This window comes from Taudactylus pleione, unplaced genomic scaffold (assembly GCF_031769625.1).
Source record: "Taudactylus pleione unplaced genomic scaffold, aTauple2 ptg000574l, whole genome shotgun sequence".
NCBI classification, from domain to species: Eukaryota; Metazoa; Chordata; class Amphibia; order Anura; family Myobatrachidae; genus Taudactylus; species Taudactylus pleione.
In genome coordinates, this window is record NW_028284976.1 from 1,945,541 (window position 1) to 1,968,230 (window position 22,690).

The following is a 22,690-nucleotide window of genomic DNA, read 5'->3' on the forward strand; positions in this document are numbered from 1 at the left end:
TGGTTAAGTACTGTTCTCGCCATTTGGTGCGGGCAGGGCGCACGGGTGCAGGGGCAGTAGTGCGTGCACCCTGCTGCCCAGCACCAATGGAGGTGCTGGGTTTCCCCCAAGCTCTCCCTTAATGTGAATAGATGTGCGTTTATTTACGCAATAGCAGTGGCCAGTCTGTTTAGCAGGACGCGCTAAAAGGGCAGGGTGCATTTTGCCCTTTAAAAATTGGGCAGGGCGCTGCGCCCTAAAACAGCTTAGTGTGAACAGTAGGTTAGGTATTTATATTTTGTAATCGTATGCTGCTAATATTTCATATTGTATCACATTTCAAGTGTCTAGTCATTTGTACCATGTGAAGACCTAATTAAGAGCGCAGTAACTTCATTTGTTTGATATTACCTCTTTGTTCAGGCAACAGTTGAGTGGGCATCAATTGGGTTACTGCAGCTATTGGTATTTAATTAACATATATTTGATTTATCTACTTATCAGTGCTTGAATTTTGGGATGGTTTTCAGTTTGTGTGTACTGTATTAGAGAAGAACCTCCTGTCTGTGAGCATGGTTGCGGTGGTGTTTTGGTGATTTAAACCATAATGCCCTGGAAAAAGGTGCCAGTACTTACACCATGTTAGAGCTGCAGCCTTTTTTTATATTTCCAAAATATAGATGGTTTTTGAACATGATAATCCCCATGTTCTTGCCAATGCTTTCTATGAGTTTAAATATTTTAATAATTTGTGATAATGCTGGCTTCTCTTTAAAGATTGTTTTTTTTTTTTTTTTTCTCTTTTAAGGCTTTACAATCATATCCAGTTGTCTAGTAACTTAATGTCTGGTTGTGACTACTCACTCTTTAAGGTAAGTTCTGTCTAACATTAGTATTCTAAAGTGGATCTGTTTCCTTCATACACAGGAGGCATCCATTTCGTTGGCTGAACCTCCAGAAAATTGCTTTAGCTTGCTTACTTTATCTCACACAGCAACAGCAATCTACCCAAAATGGTCAAGTTTTTTCATTTAATTTGCTAGAAAGTGGACTGAAAGCTAATGTGTACATTTTTTGGCCCTGCATTAGTCCACCTTTCCAAACCTGCAAAAGTCCAGATTCTACATATGATGTGAATTTAATTCCCAGCAACGACACGTGTAGTTCCAGAATTCCGTAGAGATGCAGGGGAAAACGTGCAATGTGGTACTAGCGTAACTGACGTGCTCAGCGATGCCTTTGCACCATACACTTTCATAATCAAATCTGTACTTGAAAATATATATATTATATTTTTGTGGCAGGTGTGTTTGATGAAACGCATATAATTTGTACAAAAATATATACTTTGGAGGAGCCCAGAATTTTGTTTTGCAAGTGCGGACCGAACACAGCAGGGAAGCAGCAGCTCATTGTGCACCCTCCCAACCAATATAATCTCTTAGAGGGCAATGGGTTGGAGAAAGGGGAGGCTTCCTACTTCTGATGGGGACGGCTCCGACAAGTTGGGTTGAGGTGGAGGGCTGACTGGTATCCTCCTTCTGGCGGGTGTGGCTCCACGCAATATATGGAACGTCCGTGCAACGTGACTTTCGGCGGTGTCAATGGCAGGTGGCAGAGAGATTTAGCTGGGTGAAGCCCCCAAGAAATATAATGTGGGGAGAACACAGCCCAACAAGGGAGACTATTTTGAAAGTAGTCAACCTACTGCATCAAATGAGTGGACCCTTGTGTTTATTGATGCCATGATGAAGATGATCTGGGCATTATAACGCTTCCCCCCCCCCCCCCCCCACCTCCCCAGTCTTTCTTAATACATTATGTAGTATAGTGTGGTATTGTGTGGTGATCAACAGAAAATAACTGCTAATAATAATAATTTTATTTATATAGTGCTTTTCTCCTAAAAGACTCAAAGGGCTTTACATTTGCCTTTACAGTACAAAACACAAAATAAGCTTAAACACGGGACATTAGTGAAATGCTTGGGTGAAGAGGTACGTCTTGAGTCTGTTTTTGAAGATTTCTAGAGTGGAGGCCTCTCGAACTGTGCGGGGAAGTGAGTTCCATAAGGTTGGAGCCACAAAACTGAAAGCTTGACCCCCAGACGAATTCCAGGAGATTCTAGGTACTGTTAATAGCCCTTCCTCAACGGATCGCAGTATTCGTGTGGGACGGTAAGGAATCAGAAGCTGCTTTAGGTACCTTGGGCAATGGTCATGTAGGGCTTTGTAAGTTAGTAATCCAATCTTGAAAACAATTCGCCATCTGACAGGCAGCCAGTGAAGGGAGTAGAGAGCGGGTGTTATGTGGCTGGAACAGGGCTGGTTGGTTAATAACCTGGTAGCTGCGTTTTGTACCATCTGCAAGTGGGAGACTGAGGTAGAGGGTGTTGCAGTAGTCTAGGTGTGATGATATAAATGCATGTATGACTTTAGGCAGATCTTCTGAGGGAATTAAGTGCTTGATTCTGGCTATGTTCCTCAGATGAAAGAATGAGGATTTGATTGTGGCTGATACCCGATGTTTAAGTGTCAAGCCACTATCCAGGACAACACCAAGATTCCGCACATGTTTAGTGTTTTGTAATTCTGAACCCCCAAGTGTAAGTCCTGTTGGTTGGCTATGCTGTAGCCCTGTCCTGGACCTATCATAAGAACCTCTGTTTTATCAGGGTTCAGTCGCAGCCAACTGGCATTCATCCACTCCTGAAGCTCAGTTAAGCAGCCATTTAGGGTTGTTATTGGCTCCTTTGTACCTGGAGCAAAGGACAGGTACAGTTGTGTATCATCTGCATAGCAGTGGTAGACCACGCCATGACGTCTGATTATTTCACCCAATGGTAGCATGTATACTGCAAAAAGCATGGGATTTAGTATAGAACCCTGTGGGACACCGCATGGAAGTGGCACTGGTGATGAAGAGTTTACTCCAGAAGAAATTCTGTGACCTGCCGGTCAGAAATTAGTTGAACCAGCTAAGGACTGTGCCATCCAGTCCACAGAAATTTTTCGGGTGCGAATCCCGTGGTCCACAGTATCAAATGCTGCTGAGAGATCCAGAAGGATTAAGATTGTAGAATCACTTCTGTCTCTTGCCATCAGAAGATCATTAAGCACACAAACCAGAGCTGTTTCAGTGCTATGTCTTCTCCTGAATCATGACTGGAATATATCATAAATATCATGGGTAGACAGGCGGGTTTCCAGTTGCATTGCCACCACTTTCTCAATGACCTTTCCTAGAAAAGGAAGGTTCAATACTGGTCTATAGTTGGTCATGCAGTCGGGGTCTAAATTAGGTTTTTTAAAAAGTGGTCTAACAATTGCTTCCTTTAGTGGTTCTGGAAAAATTCCTGTTTGCAAAGAGCATTGAACTATTTTTGCAATTACAGGGCCAATCATGTCCATACACCCTATGAGAAACTTGGTTAAGGCAGGGTCCAGATCACAGGTGGTGGGTCGCAACATTCTGATAAATTTGGCAATGTCTTTTACATCCATTATGTCAAAGCTGTTCCAGGGATACAGGTGGCTTACCTTTGCAGGCTTGGTAGGTTGGCAATCCTTCAATGGCACTGTGGGGATTCCAGCTTGGATGGAAGATACTTTATCTGCAAAGAATTTTGCAAACTCATTGCATCTTGACTGGGAGAGGGTTTCATCAAGCTGCAGGCATGCTGGTTTGCAAAGCATCTCCACTGTACGGAAATGCTGAGCTGGCCTATTGTTTGCTGCCTTGATCTCATTTGAAAGGAACTCTGTTTTCTTATGGGTGATTGTTGATTGATATTCTCCAATATGTTTAATTAGTGTTAACTTATCCTTTACCAGGTTAGTCTTCCTCCATCGTCTTTAAAGTCTACGCCCCCTTTTCTTGAGTTCACTAACACTATTGTCAAACCAAGGGGCTTGACTGTGTGGTATATGGGGTCGTATACGCACAGGGGCGATAATATCCATTGCAGTTGTCACATCGCTGTTATAGTAATTGACTAGAGAGCAAGGATCTGCACAGGCCCCCATTACTGCAGAAAGATCCAGGTTTGCTGCAACAGCCTTGTTTAACTACTTGCCTGGCATGGTCACCACCTTTGCGACCACACCAGGTTGTGGGTTATCTGATCTGGTTACCAACAAGGCGACCACTTGGATACAGTGTGGGCGGCTGCAGGAAGAGAATCTTTCTGCAGCTGCTGCTCTGAGGGACCTTCCAGGCCCTCTGCTTGCCTGTACCCTCCCCAAGTGTCTGCCGTGCTGCCGATCACTGCTGATCGGTCAGTACAGCAGGACCCCCCCACCCAGAGGCTGCAGAATTTAGCAGCCTCCGGGGTTCCCAACCACGGTTCTCATGGCACACTAACAGTCCAGGTTTTGGGCACAGGTGTCTTAATTAGTACCTCAGTTGTATTGATTTAACCATCTGTGCTCAAGCATGGATATCACTAAAACCTGGACTGCCTTGAGGACCGAGGTTGGGAAACACTGCCCTAGAGTGCACCTGATGGCTGAAGCCACTGTGAAAAGTAAAGTAGAGATGTTCTTTATGTTCTGATGGTGGTGGTCCGATGTCTGAAAAAAACTTTTTTCTACTTCAGGGTCCATAGGGTATCCACAGGATACCTTGGGGTATAGGTGTGACGTCAGTCGCTGGGCACCATAGAGTTAAGCTTTTCAGCCTCCCAGGATGCACTAGGGTCCCCCTCCTATACCCCGCCCCCGAGCCAAGGCACCTCAGTTTAGTTTGGTGCCTGGCCGGCGTCGGGTGCACCTATCGGAGTGGGGGCTAGAAGAGCCCCTGAAGCTTTCTTCAGTGCAGCTGTGGCTGCACATCTGGATGTACAGCATGGACAGTCAGTCCTGACGTCCATGCTGTCTTCCCTACACCCCCGCCGGTACCAGAACGCCGGTACCGATCCGGGGATGCTGGTGAGCATCTGGGGTCACAGCTAGCGGTGACCCCAGATGTTCCGGACCATGGCCGGATCCAAGGGGGACAAAGGTAAGCAGCGGGGTCCCGCGGTGGGTCCCCGCTGGTCACATGGTCCTAAGTCCCCAGGCAGGGGGCTCCCTGGGGACTGGCTGCAGCGTGGAGCCAGGCGACCAACCTGCGCTTTCCACTACCCCCTGGGACAGCGGACCGCAGCAGAGCGGTAGCGCTGCGGCGTCCCAGGGGTTAAATGCATGCCAGGGGAGCGCGCCTTCCCTGTCTCACAGCCGGCGCCTCCCCCGCTGCACACAGCCCTCTCTGCATGCTGCCGACTGGTCCTGTGGCAGCGCTCCTCCCCCAGGCCAGCCTCCTCTCTGCTCCTCGGCGGCTATCTTCTCCAGAACGCATGGTGAACGCTGCTGGAAGCGCTGGACGGAAGCATCGTGGTCTGGGTCCCCCCGCATACCTCTCCTCCGCTGTGGCTCAGGTCTGTGTATGCAGCGCTGTGTCCTACCAGGCCCTGTGTCTGTGTAGTTGAGTGATCAGCGCTGTTAGTGCAGGAATGGTTATTTCTCTGCATTGTATGTGACTGTGCTAGTGCTGCCTGTAACTTTTCTTCTCTAAACTGTCAGCTTTATTACTGTCCCTGTTTTTTCTGCTAAAGCCCTTGCGGTGCGGTGCTGCAGGGTGGTCTCTCGCCTATTTAATACTTAATTGGTGAGAGAGGTCACATACGTGGTGCCATCATGTCTGAAAGTGATTTTCCCCTCCGGCTACAGTGTACCACGTGCAAAGTACCGTTAGCGGAGGGGGAGGGTAGCGCGGGGGGCCTTTGCCGGCAGTGTTTGTCCATGGCGCGGCCTATTACGGTTACAGCACCGGTACAGGAGCCGCCCTGGGCTTGTTTCGCTCAGGCGTTAACAGCTTTAGTGGGCCAGTTAGCTCCGCAGCCCGTGTTTACTCCGATGGGTTTGTCCCAGCAGTCTGTGGTGTCGTCACCCATGCAGGGGTTCCCACGACAATTGGTGGTACCCCACAGTCTCCCTATTTCCCCGCTCCCGGTTTCTCAGGAGCCAGCGTGGGTTAACTCCCTGACGAGTTCTGTACAGCACTTGTCGGATGTGTTGCAAGGGGAGTCTGTGATGCGGCCTCATAAAAGGCCGGTGGCGTCTCTGTCCGCTCCTTATGAGGATGACGAAGGGACGTCTGATGATGGGGAGATTCTGGATCCTTACGATCAGGAACCTCTCCATACTAAGGACGCTGATGCTAAGTCCAAAGTATATATTCCTGGACTTATTCGGGCGGTCCGCACAGCCTTGGTGATTGAGGACGAAGTTCCCCCAGCGGCTAAATCTAAGTATGCCTTTTTCAAAGATGTGAAGGGCGATGCCACAGTCTTTCCTCTTTCGGGTCAGTTGGTGGACCATTTAGAGGAGGCGTGGAAACAACCTGGCAAAAGATACCAGCCGCAGAGACGCCTGGCGGTGGCTTATCCGTTCGCGGATAATTATTTTGCTAAGTGGGAATCCCCTCCACAGGTGGATTCTCACGTGACCCGTCTTGTCCGTAGTGCCACATTGCCGATGCCATCCATGTCCTCCCTTAAGGATGCTACGGACCGCAAGGTAGAAATCTGCCTGAAGTCCGCTTATTCCCTTGCAGGGGGGGCAGCTATGGCCATTTGCTGGGTTGCCAGAGCGATGGAGCGCTGGGCGGATTCATTAGAGGCTTCTTTTGAATCCGACTGTCCGGCCGAAGAGGTGGAGTTGATTGGCAATCTCCGTGATTCGGCCACCTACATCAACGAGGCGGCTCTAGACATTAGTACTCTGGTGTCTAGAATTTCTTCAGCAGCTGTAGCTGCTCGTCGCACCTTGTGGCTGCGATCCTGGAAGGCGTACGCAGATTCCAAGAAAGGTCTGGAAGCGTTGCCGTTTACCGGAGAAGTTCTCTTCGGTCCGGATCTGGATAAGATTGTGGCCACGCTGGCGGCAGCCAAATCTGCTTGTCTCCCGTCGGCCGCTGCTCCTTCTGGTTCTGGACCATCGTCCTTTCGGTCATCTAGGGCCCAGGGCAGGCCCAAACCACAGTCGTTTCCTCGACAGGCTGGCCCTAAGAAATCGGTCAAGTCCCGGAAGCAGGCATGGAGTACCAGACGTCCGGCCCCCAAGCCAGATGACAAGCCTGCGGCCTGACGGTCCGGGCCTCCCTTTGGGGGATCCCAGGGTGGGAGGCCGCCTGCTACAGTTCGCCCAGTGTTGGTCGACCACTACGACAGACACTTGGGTTCTGGAGGTGGTTTCCCACGGATACGCCCTCTCCTTCCGGCACAGACCCCCGGCTCGATTCTTCACCACGGGTCTACCATCAGACCGGAACAAGGCTACGGAGCTGCGGAAGGTATTGCACACTATGCTCCAGGCTGGAGTTATAGTGCCTGTTCCATTCTCCCAGAGGGGCCAGGGTTTCTATTCAAATCTATTTTTGGTACAGAAACCCAATGGGTCATATCGTCCGATTCTCAACCTCAAAGCACTCAACAAGTCTTTGCGGGTCCCGAAGTTTCGGATGGAGACCCTACGGTCCATCGTTCTGGCGCTGGAACCTGGGGACTACATGGTGTCATTGGACATACAGGACGCTAACCTGCATGTCCCTATTCTTTTGCGCCATCAACAGTTCCTCAGGTTTGCAATCCGCAGCGACCACTTCCAGTTTCGGGCGTTACCTTTTGGCCTGGCAACAGCACCACGTGTTTTCACCAAGGTGATGGCGGTCATGGCGGCTTCTCTGCGGCTGCAGGGAGTCCGCATGTTGCCGTATTTGGACGACCTGTTATTGGTGGCAGGATCTCCAGAGCTCCTGTTACGCCACTTGGACCTGACCATTGCACTGCTGCAACGGCACGGCTGGCTAATCAACTGGCAGAAGTCCACTCTAATCCCGTCTCGGAGGATTCTGCATCTTGGAGCCTTATTGGACTCGGGACAGCAAAGGATCTTAGTGACGGAGGACAAGATCTCTGCTTTACAGTCAAGGGTGCGCAGTTGTCTGCACAGCCGCCGGGTGTCCTTACACTCAGCGATGAGGTTACTGGGCTCCATGGTGTCAGTGTTCGACATGGTGGAATACGCCCAGTTTCACTCCAGACCTCTGCAGCACCTGATCCTGTCCAAGTGGAACGGGCTGACTCAGTCTCTGAAGTCCCAGACGATTGTGCTCACCCAGGAGGTTCGCCTGTCCCTTACGTGGTGGTTACAGACGACCCACCTCAACAAGGGACGTCCGTTCTGGGTTCCAAATTGGGTCCTGTTGACAACGGACGCCAGTCTTCGGGGCTGGGGAGCAGTTTCGGGTCCACACTTGTTCCAGGGCAGGTGGACGCCGACAGAAGCGGAGCTTCCAATAAATATCTTGGAACTCCGTGCGGTCTTCAATGCTCTCCAGCAGGCACAGCGGTTTCTCCAGGGTCGCCCGGTGCAGGTCCAGTCGGACAACGCTACCACCGTGGCCTACATAAACAGGCAAGGAGGAACTCGCAGTCGGGCGGCTCTCGTAGAGGTCTCTCGGATCCTGGTTTGGGCGGAGCGCAATCTTCCGGCCATATCAGCGGTCTTCATCCCGGGAGTGCTAAATTGGGAGGCGGACTTTCTAAGTCGCCAGGACGTTCATCCGGGGGAATGGTCCCTGCACCCGGCCGTTTTTCAACTACTGGTGGACAGGTGGGGTCTTCCAGAAATCGACCTCATGGCGTCCCGGCACAACAACAAGTTGCCGGTGTACGGGTCTCGCACAAGAGACGAAGGGGCGTCTCTGGTGGATGCTCTGTCCGTCCGGTGGACGTTCCGGTTCGCATACCTGTTCCCTCCGGTCTCCCTTCTTCCACGGGTAATCCAGAAATTCAAACAGGAAGGAGGGACGCTCCTGTTGATAGCTCCCGCATGGCCCAGACGGCACTGGTTCTCAGACCTTCAGGGTCTGTCCGTGGACAGTCCTCTGCGGTTGCCGCTACGACCGGACCTTCTGTCTCAGGGTCCTTGCCTTCACCCGGACCTGACTCGGCTGTCCTTGACGGCGTGGCTGTTGAGACGGCCATGCTGAGGTCCCGGGGGTTTTCCAGCTCTGTGGTGCGTACCATGTTACGAGCTCGGAAACCGTCTTCCGCGAGGATATACCATCGCGTGTGGCATACGTTCTTCCAGTGGTGTCGACCGAGAGGTTATGCACCGCGGGAGTTTCGTCTGTCTCGGATTCTCGCCTTCCTGCAAGCGGGACTAGATCATGGACTTCGCCTTGCTTCTTTGAAGGTACAGGTTTCAGCCCTATCTGTCTGGTTTCACCGTAGGATTGCTACAATCCCGGATGTGCGCACCTTTATGCAGGGTGTTCTCCGCATTCAGCCGCCCTTTGTTCCACCTGTGGCGCCTTGGGATTTGGCTGCCTGGATCCGTATGGCTATTTCTGAAGCTTATCTTCATGAAGGCCTACCGGTCCCCCCTTCTCTGAAGGCTCATTCCACTAGGTCTGTGAGTCCTTCGTGGGCAGCTCGACGTGGTGCCTCGGCAGTTCAGATCTGCAAGGCTGCTACGTGGTCCTCTGTCCATACCTTCGTGAGGTATTACAGGTTTGACACCTTCGCCTCTCAGGATGCTTCCTTCGGGCGGCGGATTCTCCTTTCTGCACAGGAGCGTCCCCACCCTTAAAGGATACTGCTTTGGGACATCCCCAAGGTATCCTGTGGATACCCTATGGACCCTGAAGTAGAAAATATGAGATATGGTAAGAACTTACCCTTGTTATCTCTATTTCTACGAAGTCCATAGGGTTCCACAGGACTCCCACCCTGTCGCACCTGTGCTGCAGATGGGCTTTGCTCTGGTCACCGGTTTTCCGTCTCCCTCTGGTGAGAATGTGATTCTTGTATGTGTCCAGATCTTTTTTCTCTCTCTTCCTTCTCCTCCTCCGGCCTATGGCTTGATAACTAACTGAGGTGCCTTGGCTCAGGGGCGGGGTATAGGAGGGGGACCCTAGTGCATCCTGGGAGGCTGAAAAGCTTAACTCTATGGTGCCCAGCGACTGACGTCACACCTATACCCCAAGGTATCCTGTGGAACCCTATGGACTTCGTAGAAATAGAGATAACAAGGGTAAGTTCTTACCATATCTCATATTTTTTTTTTTTTTTATGAAATCATTTTGGATAAGTTAAAAAAACATGTTCTTTACCTAATTTACTCATTAAAAAAATAAAATTGTAGTTTTTAGAAAAATTGTCAGTTAAGTGTTTAAGGAAGGGGTTTTCCTCTTTAGTACTGTTTCCCCCGGAGTGTGCAAATGCCAGGATTGGGGTGATAGGGCTTAATTGCCCTTCCCCACCTGTCACCTTTATTAGTATCTCTGTATAGCTGGTTGAGAATGTCTGGTGATAACAGGATATCACCAGACAATAACCACTAAGGGGCCATATCATTTAAAAGCTTGGATCCTGTTTTTCAAATAAGGGTGCTCCTGAGTTTATTGAAAGGATCAAGGAGAATACTCTCCATCCCCGGACTTCATATTCTTACGGGTTATGTAATTTCCTATCTTTATATCAAGGGTAGTCTTCAGTATATGAGTGCCATAATGAGGAATTGTACAGTACTCTTTAATACTCCTTCCCTCCCCATTTTTGTTTTATTTTGAAAATTTCTGCTGTGTACTGCCCGGAGGGAGCGGGGCTTAATGACATTATCACACCCCAGTTATGATATCAAGCACCACCCGAGCGTTTATTAGTTAACTAGTAAAGAGACCTGTTCCTCGCCCACCCTCCCTCCTGCAGCTCTAAACTTACTTCAGTAGATTTATATAGATCTGCCCTCCATGTGAACCCTTGCTGTGCTGAAATCTAGTCTCGCTTGTCCTTAGCAGTGAACGGATAAATAGTAGTTCATGTCAGAATATTAATACCTTCAATTTGTGTAGGTGTCCAGAACACTCTAAATACAAAGTATGTCGATGATAAATGGATTTTATTTGACAGGATGGGATTGAGCCAATGTGGGAAGATGAAAAGAATAAGCGTGGAGGAAGATGGCTAATTACTCTTAACAAACAGCAAAGAAGGAATGACCTTGATCGGTTTTGGTTAGAGACGGTATGTTTTTTTTTTTTTTTTTTTTTTTTAAAGCTTTCCACTAATAACATTCTGTTATAACAAATATTTTTTTTCCTTAAAATCTAGTTTAGGTTTACAATGGGGCATCACCACATAATGTGAAACCATACATATAACATAGGTGATTACCAATTAGCAAGATGCATGGGTGTTGAAATAATAGGCTGTGAACCAAAAATGTATTAGTAATAGGAGAAATTCCCAAAGCCTTTAGGTAACGCAGAGTAATATATGTATGTATATAGATAGTAAGGTTGCCAGCAGGCTCCTCTTACCTTTGTCTGCCTGTTATTACCCCGTCTTGTTTTGTTACTGTTTTGTTTCCAATGCTAAAGTGCAATGGAGTATGCTGGCACTATATAAGTAACTTAGTAATTCATTATTTTTTTCCCACAGGAGTACATAATGTTTTAATTCAAGTATTCTTTGTTTTATACAACCATATCTATTGGTTATGGTTTATCTAATGCTATATCTCCGCTTTGTCCCCAGGTGTAATGTTGGTAATCTTAGGAATCCCTGATGTAGACAAGTACATGACATAACGTAGTTAGATAAGCAAGATTAGATGCTTTACTAAACTTGCCTGGCTCTTCAGCAGGGAGTCTGCTGAGACCCCAATTTCAGCTTTCAAATCTGTGTTAAGACTTTACGATCTTGACATGCAGTTTTGTTTGATTTTATTTTGGGTCGTTGGAGGGAAAAGAAACTGTTTAGCTGAAACATTGTATGAGTGGTTTTCACTCTGTATAACAGTACACATTTAAAAAAAATCATGATGTGTTGAAATATTAGTTTTTAAATGTTTCTCATTTGATTTATCATGTGCATTTTTTTTTTCTGAAACAACCCACACACACATGGCTTTGATGAGACAGAGCTTGTGCTCTAAAATGTTGTTGCATACCAATAATAGAATGTATGTCATACAGTAAGTGTTCATAGGTTGTGTGTCCTGACATTTGATGCTGCTTTGAGTTGACATTCAGCATGTATTGTGAAAATGTGCACACTAATTGGAGGACTAAGAAAGTAAAGCCATATAAGCCTTTTGGTTTCTACTGATACTATCCTCCTAGAGAAAGTGGTAGCAGAGCAGGTCAAATTACAAGATTTATACTGGACCTACTAAATCTACCAACACTATTGAAAGTACAGAGCTTAAACAGGGAATGTTCACTTTTCACCCACAAATGGTCTTAAAATAACAAATCCACATAATATAGTGCGTGTTGCATCTATGGACCATATATTATGTGTTTTGTATAGCAAAAGCCTAAGAGGGGTATTCAATATGAAACGTTAACTTCACTGTCGAAGTTAACGTTTCATATCTGAGTTTTTTTCCTGCGTTAAAGTCTGGTGCGCGCTCCCGCTTATCCCCGTATTCAATATAAAATTAACGAAAACGGGAAACTCCGAAGTTGGATTTGCGTAAAGTTACGAATTTTTCCTTAAAATAATTGTAAGACCCCCCTAAAGTTGTAAAAACATGGGGTAACACTATGGGTACCCCCGTTTTAGCCTTTAATTGAAAGTCGGGGATTTAAATAGCCGTAGCAGGTGTTTTTTTCCCGACATTGAAGAAGTGATGCAGAAGAGCACTTAGGTTATTTTTTTCTTTTTTTTTAAGTGGTCCCATCAAATTTGGGGTACATGAAAATGGGTACTAGCATATTTTGGTGTCCCTAAAGTAATTTTTTTTAAATTCTGCATTTGTGCACCTGCCGCTATAATTCTATTCTAGAAAACATCTGCCGCATACTTGCAGAATAGCTCTGAACCTATTTCCCTATTGTTTAACAATTTTTTCCCTTTTTTTTTTTTTTTGCACCCCAATTTTTAAATTAATTTTTTGGGGTGTCCCTATTTTTTTTTTTTAAACTTTTTTTGACACAGTTCTTTTTTAAATGTCATTCTCAGGGGTGCAGGCTATTTTTTTTAAGCCTGCACCCCCTAAACCCCAATTCTGCACTTTTCTCCTTCATCCACTAGGGGACACTGGAGCTTCATGACAGTGGGGTATAGACTGTGGGTTGAGTTGAGCCTGGCACTTTAAAAATCTACAAGTGTGACTGGCTCCTCCCCCTCTATGCCCCATCAGCCCCAGTTTTTTAGAATGTGCCCGAGTAGAGCCGGTGCACAGGGGCTCCAGCCCTTAAATTAAATTTTGTAAAAGAAAATCAAGCAAGAGGACAGGCAGACTGTTGGCTGTGACAGTCTGCCTGCATCGTGGGAGCCGCCAGAGAGGGAACCACACGGCTACTGCAGCCTGTGTCCGGTCACCCTATGGAGGGGAGGCTGCTTTAGGCAGTTAAGGAGTCATCAGACTCAGCGGGGCCCGCCACAGCTAACACTGGCTTGTGTTCGGGTCCCCGCTCTCCCCTCAATGCCCAGCGCTCTGGCCGCACCAGCCCGGTAAGTAGCACACCTCTCCTGACTAGCAGAAGAGGTGTAAATAATCTGCTGGGTCTGGTAACAGCGCGTGGCTGTCAGTGCCACGCTGGTGTTGTGGAAGAACACCGGCGCTGGCTGTTAGGTAGGCGCGTTCGGAGCGGCAGTCCTACCTCTGCGTGCCGGTGATTGTGTAAAAGGTATCGGCACGTTTATCACTGGCGGCGGTCGTGCCGCTGTCAGCGCGGGAGGGACACATGAGCGGATGTGTATCCCGCGAGCGCATACAATAGCGGCGGCCATTAGGAGGAGGAGCTTATAGGTCCCTCCTCCTCTTCCTCCTTCACTGCCTGGGCTAGTTTGGCGCGCTCTGAACGGGAGTGGCGCCTCAGAGAGCTAGAGGAGCTACTACATTGGGCTCCCTGAAGGCACTGAACGGAGAGAAGAGGAGGGGGAGATCTGACAGCTTCTACAGGGGGTCTGTAATTACAGAAGGTAGTTTTAACTACCTTCTGGTTTCTATTGAGTAGCATTATTAAGATCTGCTCCTCCCTTATATTGCGCTGTCTGCCCCTGTTACTGAGCTGCATTATTATTGAAATTCTGCTCCTCCTATATTGCTTTGCATGCATTTTGAGTAGCATTATTATTGAAATACTGCTCCTCCCTTATTGCTCTGTTTGCTCCCATATTTGAGTAGCATTATTATTGAAATTCTGCTTCTCCCTATACTCCTTCCTTCTTGAGTTGTATGTGGTGTCTGTCTGTGAGTACATGATGACATCCAGGACAGAAAAAGCTGCTTCACAAAAGCTGTTTGCCTGGCCTGAGTGCAGGAAGAAATTTACCCATGCTCGCTCCGAAGGGTCTTCCCTGTGCGAGACGTGTGAAGCAGAGAGTGCTAACACGCAGTCTGTCACTCCCTCCTTCATAAATAGTTTGGCAGGGGTCATGGCGGATCTTTCTTCTGAATTAGCCGCTTCCCGTAGGGAACGGGAGGCTGCCAGAGATCTACCTAGCACATCTCACCCTTCTTTTCTAGCAACAGAACCAGCGTGGGCTCAGAATATAGTCCGCTCGGTGAACAGCCTTGCTCAGGTGATGGGTTCTGCGTATAAAGCTCCTGAAGCTACGGTAAGTCGCTCATCTAAGAAGAGGGCTCTTCCGGCGGTTCTCCAGTCGGATGAGGATTCGGCAGCGGATCACTCGTCTCAGGAGGAAGGGGAGATGCTGGACGAATCAGACGTAGAGACTTACTCACAAGAACCTGAGGCAATGCAAGGTATTGATGCACTCATCCTAGCGGTAAGGGAAGTTCTTAAGATTTTTGGCCAGGAAGCTCCAGAATCGTTAGACTCCTTATTTGCCAGGTCACAGAAGATTGCTGTCACATTCCCTGTTTCTCTCCAGTTGGACGAACAGATGATGGCAGCCTGGCAGAATCCGCACCGTAAATTCCAGATTCCTAAGCGTTTTTTCTCTCTACCCATTTCCTGCGGACAATAGGAAGAGGTGGGAGACCCCACCACCTGTGGATTCTTCGGTTTCTCGGTTGTCAAAGAAGACCACGTTACCTGTTCCAGGAGCTACTACTACATTGAAGGAAACCTCAGAGCGGAGATTAGAAACCACTTTGAAATCCATTTATACGGCCGCGGGTGCACTTCTCCGGCCGGCCTTGGTAGGATCTTGGGTCAACAAGGCTGTGGAAAAATGGGCGGAACAATTGACTGAGGGTCTTAAATCTAACACTCCGCGGGCAGATCTGATTACCTTGGCAGAACATATTCAGGAGTCTGCAGTATACTTAGGAGACGCCTCCAGAGATATCGGCAAGGTTGGCGCTAGGATTTCTGCTTCGGCGGTCTCTTCTCGCCGGGCACTTTGGCTTCGTGCCTGGCAAGCGGATGCTGAGTCAAAAAGAGCAGTGGAAGCTCTTCCTTTCACAGGCGATATTTTATTTGGTCCAGAGCTGGACAAGTGGATCTCGCTGGCCACTGGAGGTGAGAGTACCTTTCTTCCTTCATCAGCATCTCCTCCGCGTCGCTCGTTTAGGGGGACCTTCCTTTCGAGCATCTGCAAGATTTCAGGGACGATTGCGCGGTTCGTCTTCAGCGGGGCGAGGAGGCCGTGCTAGAGGACGTCAAGCAAATAATGCCCGACGTCCAGATCCCAAGCCAGCAGACAAGCCTGTGGCATGACTGGCTCCCATCCCATCTCGTAAATCCTAAGGTGGGGGCTCGTCTCCAGCGTTTCTCGGAGGTTTGGAGACTGACTTCTCCAGACACTTGGGTTCGGAATCTGGTATCTCACGGATACAAGATCGAGTTCGCTTTCACTGCTCCTGTGCGTTATTTTACAACAGGTTTGCCCGTCGATCCCTTGAAGCAACTCATTTTCAAGCGATCGAGAAACTTTTGCTGGCCGAGGTTCTTGTGGCGGTTCCCACTGCACAAAGACAACAAGGGTTTTACTCAAACCTTTTTGTGGTTCCGAAACCGGATGGGTCCCATTCTGAATCTGAAATCCTTGAACCAGTATCTTTCATTTCTACTTCAGGGTCCATAGGGGTCCACAGGGTGACCTTGGGGTATAGCTGGATCCTGGATCCTCGGGCACCACGGAGTTAAAGCTTTTAGCTGCTCCCAGGATGCACTTGGGTCCAACCTCCCCTATACCCCGCCCCCGAGCCACAGGCACCTCAGTTTAAGATGGTGCCCGGCCGGAGTCGGGTCACCCTGCGGGGGGGGGCTGCAGGAGCAGCCCCCTAAAGCTTTTTATTTAACTAGGTTAAATTTATTTTTACATTAGTTCTTTCTTCCAGAGCGGCAGCGCTGGGCTGTCTGTACAGACGCCCACGCTGCCGCTCCTTCTCCCTGCTGGCGCTGCGACGCCAGCACTGAACTGGGGATCGCGGCGGGGGAAGCCAGAGTCTGTAATAGCCGGACTCTGGCTTCCCCCGGGACTGCTGCCGGAAGACGCCGGGGAGATCAGGTAAGCCGCGCACCGCTGATTAGCGGTGGTGCGCGGGTAATGCCTTTAATATGCAGTCCCATGCCCCCGGTCTAGGGGACAGACCGGGGGCGCTAGCGGTGGCGGCGGGCCCCCCCTCCATCGGAGGCATACCCCGTCAGACCACTAGACCACCAGGGTAATTAAGCGGCAAGCGGGATGCCGCAACCTTGGGGGTTAATATGCTAGCCAGGGGAGGAAGCCTTCCCTGTCTAGCGGCTCCTCCCCTCAGCTCAGCGCGCCTTTCAGCTCGTAGTCTGGCGTCGCTGAGCTGCAGCTACTCAGGCCACTCCTCCTCTGAGGTCTCCAGCGGCCATTTTCTTACTGGCGGCGTGGATGCTCTCAGGGAGCACGCGGACCGGTCCCCCTGTGTACCTCTCCCCCGACAAGGACAGTGTACACAGCACTATAGCCCTCCCAGACACTGAATCTGGGAGGTTGATTGTAGTGGAAAGGTGCAGTGAGTATATCTTCCTGCATGGTATGTGACTTTTGCTAGTGCTGCCTGTCTGTCTTTTTTCTACTTACTGTCAGCCTGTACCTATCCCTTTCCTTCTCCTACAAGCCCTACAGGTGTGCGGGGGAAGGGTGTTTCTACTGACCTCACCTATATAGATCACGTATTTGTGAGGTCCGTCACATACAGTTGTGTGCTACACGGTGCCATATTGTGGGCTGTTGTTCAGCACACTGGTGAGTGCGCACGTTTTCTTCCTAAGTCATGTCTGAGGAGGAGATTGAGCACTCCGGGGCTCCGGCATTGTTCTCCTGCAGGCGCTGTTCTGCAGGAGTGGATAGGGAGGATTTGTCACAGGACGGCCTGTGCGGACGGTGCCAGGCGGTCCCTGGTACGTCTAAACCTCCAATGTCGCAGGAGCCACCATGGGCGATGTTTTCCCAGGTGCTGGTGTCCATCGCGGACCGTCTGTCGGTCCCGACTGCCGCCCCTACTAGGGCGTTGCCCCAGCCTGCCATCCCCCATTCCCCGGGAGTCCCACAATTATTGCAGACTCCCCCGGGGTCTCAGCCTGTTGGTCCCTATGCGGGGTTGCCAATGTATATTCAGTCCACCCCTGTGGCACAGCTGGCTGTGGTGCCGTTTCAGGCTCCTGTGACAGCTCCTCCACCCTGGGTGGATGCGCTTTCCCACACTGTCCAAGATTTGGCGGCAGCATCTTCGGCTTTTCAGTCGATGTTGCGCAGTGACGTGCCCTCCAGGGCGTCTAAACGCTCAGTCATGGCACAGGCTGCGCATCTTTCGGATTCTGAGGGGTCCTCGGATGATGGTGAGGTGCAGGATGACTCAGCCTCAGATGCCTCAGTCCAGGAGGTAGACACTAAGTCTTCCATCAATGTGCGGGCTCTGGTTAAGGCGGTGCGGGCTATTCTAATGATTGAGGATGAGGCACCCGCTCCCAAGTCAAGGTATCCTAGTTTTAAAAAAGCTAAGGTTACTTCTACAGCGTTCCCCTTGTCTGATCAGTTGACTGATCACATGGCGGAGGCCTGGCAGACGCCCAGTAAGCGTTTCCTGCCACAGAAACGCTTGGCGTCCAATTATCCATTCCCGGAAGCGCATTGTAAGAAATGGGAAACTCCGCCTGCAGTCGATTCCCATGTAACACGCCTCATCAGGAGTGCTACTTTGCCATTGCCGTCTATATCCTCGCTGAAGGATCCTACGGACAGGAAGGTGGAGACTTGTTTAAAGTCTATTTATTCTCTCTCAGGGGCTGTAGCCCGGCCGTCCATGGCCATCTCCTGGGTGGCCAAGGCCATTGAGGGGTGGGCCAACGCCTTGGAGGACACGTTTACGGATGAATCTCCGGACGTCCAGAGGGCGTTGTTAGGACAGATGAGAGATGCCGCCTCCTACATTGGAGAAGCATCTTTGGATGCTAGCCTGTTGACCTCTAGGGTTTCGGCGGCAGCAGTGTCTGCTCGTAGATCCTTGTGGTTGCGGTCTTGGAGAGCAGACGCGGATTCAAAGAAAGGCTTGGAGGCCTTACCTTTTAATGGGGAATTACTATTTGGTCCGGACCTGGACAAAATAGTAGATACCCTGGCAAAATCCAAGTCAGCCTTCCTCCCTTCAGCTACTACACCTGCTAAGGTCCGGAGCTCGGCGTTTCGTTCCTTTCGGGTTCAGGGCAAGGCAAAGGGTCAGTCCTTCCCGAGGCAGTCCGCACCCAAGACCGCCTCAAAGCCAAAGAAGCAAGCCTGGAGTGCTAGGCGCCCTTCTTCCAAGCCAGAAGATGAGCCTTCTGCGTGATGGGACGGGCCTCCCTCTGGGGGACCCCAGAGTGGGAGGCCGACTTCTTCAATTCGCCCAGTGCTGGCACAATACCACCACGGATGCCTGGGTGCGAAAAGTGGTCTCCCAGGGGTACGCCCTGTCTTTTCGGCACAGGCCGCCTTGCCAGTTTTTTTGCACGAGTCCTTCTCAGGACAAAACCAAGGCCTTGCAGGTTCAGGAAGCCATAGAGGCCTTGCTGACGGCGGGGGTCATTATACCCGTACCACAGTCTCAACGTGGGATGGGGTATTACTCTACGCTGTTTCTGGTGCAGAAACCCAATGGCTCTCATCGCCCCATCCTCAATTTGAAGTCCCTGAACAGGTTTCTCAGGGTTCCCAAATTCAGGATGGAAACTTTGCGTTCCATCATACTGGCGATGGAACCGGGGGATTATATGGTCTCCCTGGATATCCAGGATGCCTACCTCCATGTGCCTATAGCAACATCGCACCAACGATTTCTGAGGTTTGCTATTCTCCACAGCCACTACCAATTCAGGGCTCTACCCTTTGGTCTCTCCACGGCACCAAGGGTATTTACCAAGGTGATGGCGGTCATGGCGGCTCACCTTCGGAGCCAGGGGATACGGTTGCTACCGTATCTAGACGACCTCCTCTTGCTGGCAAGCTCCCCGGAGGTACTGATCCAGCATCTCCACCTGACGGTCGCTTGTCTACATTTGCACGGCTGGTTGATCAACTGGAAAAAATCCTCCCTCATCCCATCACAACGGATGATTCATTTGGGGGCCCTGCTGGACTCTCGTCAGCAACGGATTTTTCTGACTCCAGAGAAGGTCTCCTCCTTACAGCTGCGGATTCACAGTTGTCTGAGCAGTGGCAGAGTGTCGGTGCACTCAGCGATGAGAGTTTTGGGGTCCATGGTGTCGGCATTCGACATGGTGGAGTTTGCCCAGTTCCATTCCAGGCCCCTGCAGGGCCTGATTCTTTCAGAATGGAACGGATTGCCACACAGGATCCGCTCTCAGATGCTGGTGTTGTCCTCGGAGGTGCGTCTGTCCCTAGCCTGGTGGCTGCAGACAGCGCATCTCCTAGAGGGGCGCCCCTTTTGGATCCCGGAATGGGTTCTGCTCACGACAGATGCCAGTCTCCGGGGTTGGGGGGCGGTGACAGGCTCCTTGTCACTTCAGGGTCGTTGGTCGGCGGAGGAAGCGATTCTTCCCATCAACATCCTGGAACTGCGGGCAGTATACAGAGCCCTGCAGTCGTCCGGCACCGCTCTTCACGGAAGGGCCTATCAGGTGCAGTCAGACAACGCCACCACGGTGGCGTACATCAATCACCAGGGAGGGACTCGCAGTCGAGCTGCGATGTCGGAGGTGTCCCGCGTCCTGGCTTGGGCGGAGCGCTATCTTCCAGCTCTCTCGGCAGTTTTCATCCCAGGAGTCCTCAATTGGGAGGCAGACTTCCTCAGCCGTTACGATGTGCATCCCGGGGAATGGTCGCTTCATCCAGAGGTATTCCAACTACTCGTGGACAAGTGGGGGCTGCCAGAGCTGGACCTGATGGCGTCCCGTCACAATCACAAGCTGCCTGTGTACGGGTCAAGGACAAGGGACGCAGGCGCAAGTCTGATAGACGCGCTGTCGGTGAAATGGCTGTTTCAACTGGCTTACTTGTTCCCTCCGATATCTCTGCTGCCTCGGGTCCTGCGCAAGTTCAAACAGGACGGAGGCACACTGATCCTGGTGGCCCCAGCGTGGCCCAGAAGGCCGTGGTACTCCGATCTGCGGAGCCTGTCCATCGACGCTCCGTACCTCCTACCTCAACGGCGGGACCTGTTGTCTCAGGGGCCCTGTCTTCACTCGGATCTGGGTCAACTATCTTTGACGGCGTGGCTCTTGAGACAGCCGTCCTGAGGTCTCGGGGCTTTTCTAGCTCCGTTATTACCACCATGCTGAGGGCGCGCAAGCCTGCTTCCGCGAGGATCTATCACAGAGTGTGGCAAACTTACTTTCAGTGGTGCGAGGCCAGAAACTATGATCCCCAGGTGTTCCGGGTTTCGCGTATTCTGGCTTTCCTTCAGTCGGGTTTGGATTTAGGATTACGTCTTTCTTCACTGAAGGTACACGTGTCTGCTCTGTCGGTGTGGTTCCAGCGCAGGATCGCTGCTATGCCGGACGTACACACCTTTTTCCAGGGTGTTTTGAGAATCCAGCCTCCCTTTGTGCCACCTGTGGCCCCGTGGGATTTGGCGGTGGTTCTTAGGGCCTTACAGGGTCCTCCTTTTGAGCCCTTGGAGTCAGTGGAGCTCAAGTGGCTAACTTTTAAAACTGTTTTCCTCTTGGCAATTGCTTCTGCCAGGAGGGTTTCAGATTTGGGGGCGCTTTCTTGTCGTCCCCCTTTTCTGATTTTTCATCAGGACAGAGCGGTGCTTCGCACTCGTCCTGATTTCCTGCCTAAGGTGGTTTCCAGGTTCCACATTAATCAGGAAATTGTTGTACCAGCCTTTCAGTCACCTGATCTTTCGGCTGGGGAGACTTCCTTAGACGACGTAAGGGCACTCCAGGTTTATGTGGACCGGACTAGTTCTGTGAGGAAGTTGGATTCTTTGTTTATCCTCTTTGGTTTTCACAAGAGGGGTTGGCCTGCCAACAAACAGACTCTAGCCCGTTGGCTTCGTTCTGTTATTATTGAGGCTTATATGCAGGAGGGTTTACCTGTTCCAGCCTCTGTTAAGGCTCATTCCACTCGGTCTGTGCGTCCCTCTTGGGCTGCTAGACGTGGCGCCTCTGCTGTTCAGCTCTGTAAGGCGGCCACCTGGTCTTCCATTCAGACCTTTTTGAGGTTCTATGCGTTTGACACCTTTGCCTCTCAGGATGCATCCTTTGGGCGCCGGGTTCTCCTATCGGCACAGGAGCGTCCCCGCCCTTAGTTGGACTGCTTTGGGACATCCCCAAGGTCACCCTGTGGACCCCTATGGACCCTGAAGTAGAAAACAAGAGATATGGTAAGAACTTACCTTTGTTATCTCTGTTTCTACGAAGTCCATAGGGTCCACAGGGCACCCGCCCTGACGCACCTGGCTTCATATGGGCTCTGTGACTGGTCACCGGTTTTCCGTCTCCCATTTCTGTGAGTATGGTTCTTGTGTGTTCCAGTCTTCCTTCTCTCTGTTTCGTCTCCTCCTCCGGCCTGGGCTGCTTACCAACTGAGGTGCCTGTGGCTCGGGGGCGGGGTATAGGGGAGGTTGGACCCAAGTGCATCCTGGGAGCAGCTAAAAGCTTTAACTCCGTGGTGCCCGAGGATCCAGGATCCAGCTATACCCCAAGGTCACCCTGTGGACCCTATGGACTTCGTAGAAACAGAGATAACAAAGGTAAGTTCTTACCATATCTCTTGTTTTCACAGGTTCAAGATGGAGTCTCTCCATTCTGTCATTGCGGGACTAGAGGCAGGAGAGTTTCTGGTGTCGATAGATATCAAGGACGCCTATCTGCATGTCACAATTTGGGTTCCTCACTAGGCTTTCCTCAGATTTGCCATCAGGGAAGCTTATTACCAGTTTCAGGCCCTGCCATTCGGTCTCTCGTCAGCTCCCAGGGTATTCACCAAAGTGATGGCCGTCATGGTGTCTCACTTGCGCTCTCGGGGGGTGACGATAGTTCCGTACCTAGATGATTTACTCATCAAGGCTCCGACGGCAAAAGTCATTTTACACCAAGTGTCCCTTACACATCAGATTCTCATTCAACACGGATGGATTGTGAACTTCCAGAAGTCTCAGTTGATGCCGTCCCAGAGACTTCAGTTCCTAGGATTGATTCTAGACACTGTTCTGCTTCGTATATTCTTGCCAAGGGACAAGGCCATAGCCATACAGGAGCTGGTTCGTTTGGTGCTCAGACCCAGGAAAGTATCTGTGCATCTTTGCATCCGTCTCCTGGGAAAAAT

The 22,690-nt window shown here is 50.4% G+C and overlaps 1 protein-coding gene across 2 annotated transcripts in view; it reads left to right on the top strand.

Annotated features, from left to right (window-relative positions):
* The window catches only part of EIF4E (eukaryotic translation initiation factor 4E), a 71,689-nt gene that overhangs the window by 31,031 nt on the left and 17,968 nt on the right, over positions 1 to 22,690 (top strand). For both annotated transcript variants that reach the window (XM_088453267.1, XM_088453266.1), the window contains exons 4-5: positions 788 to 851; positions 10,937 to 11,050. In XM_088453267.1, coding sequence (XP_088309393.1) covers positions 788 to 851; positions 10,937 to 11,050 — 178 coding nt within the window. The remainder of the gene's footprint in view (positions 1 to 787; positions 852 to 10,936; positions 11,051 to 22,690) is intronic.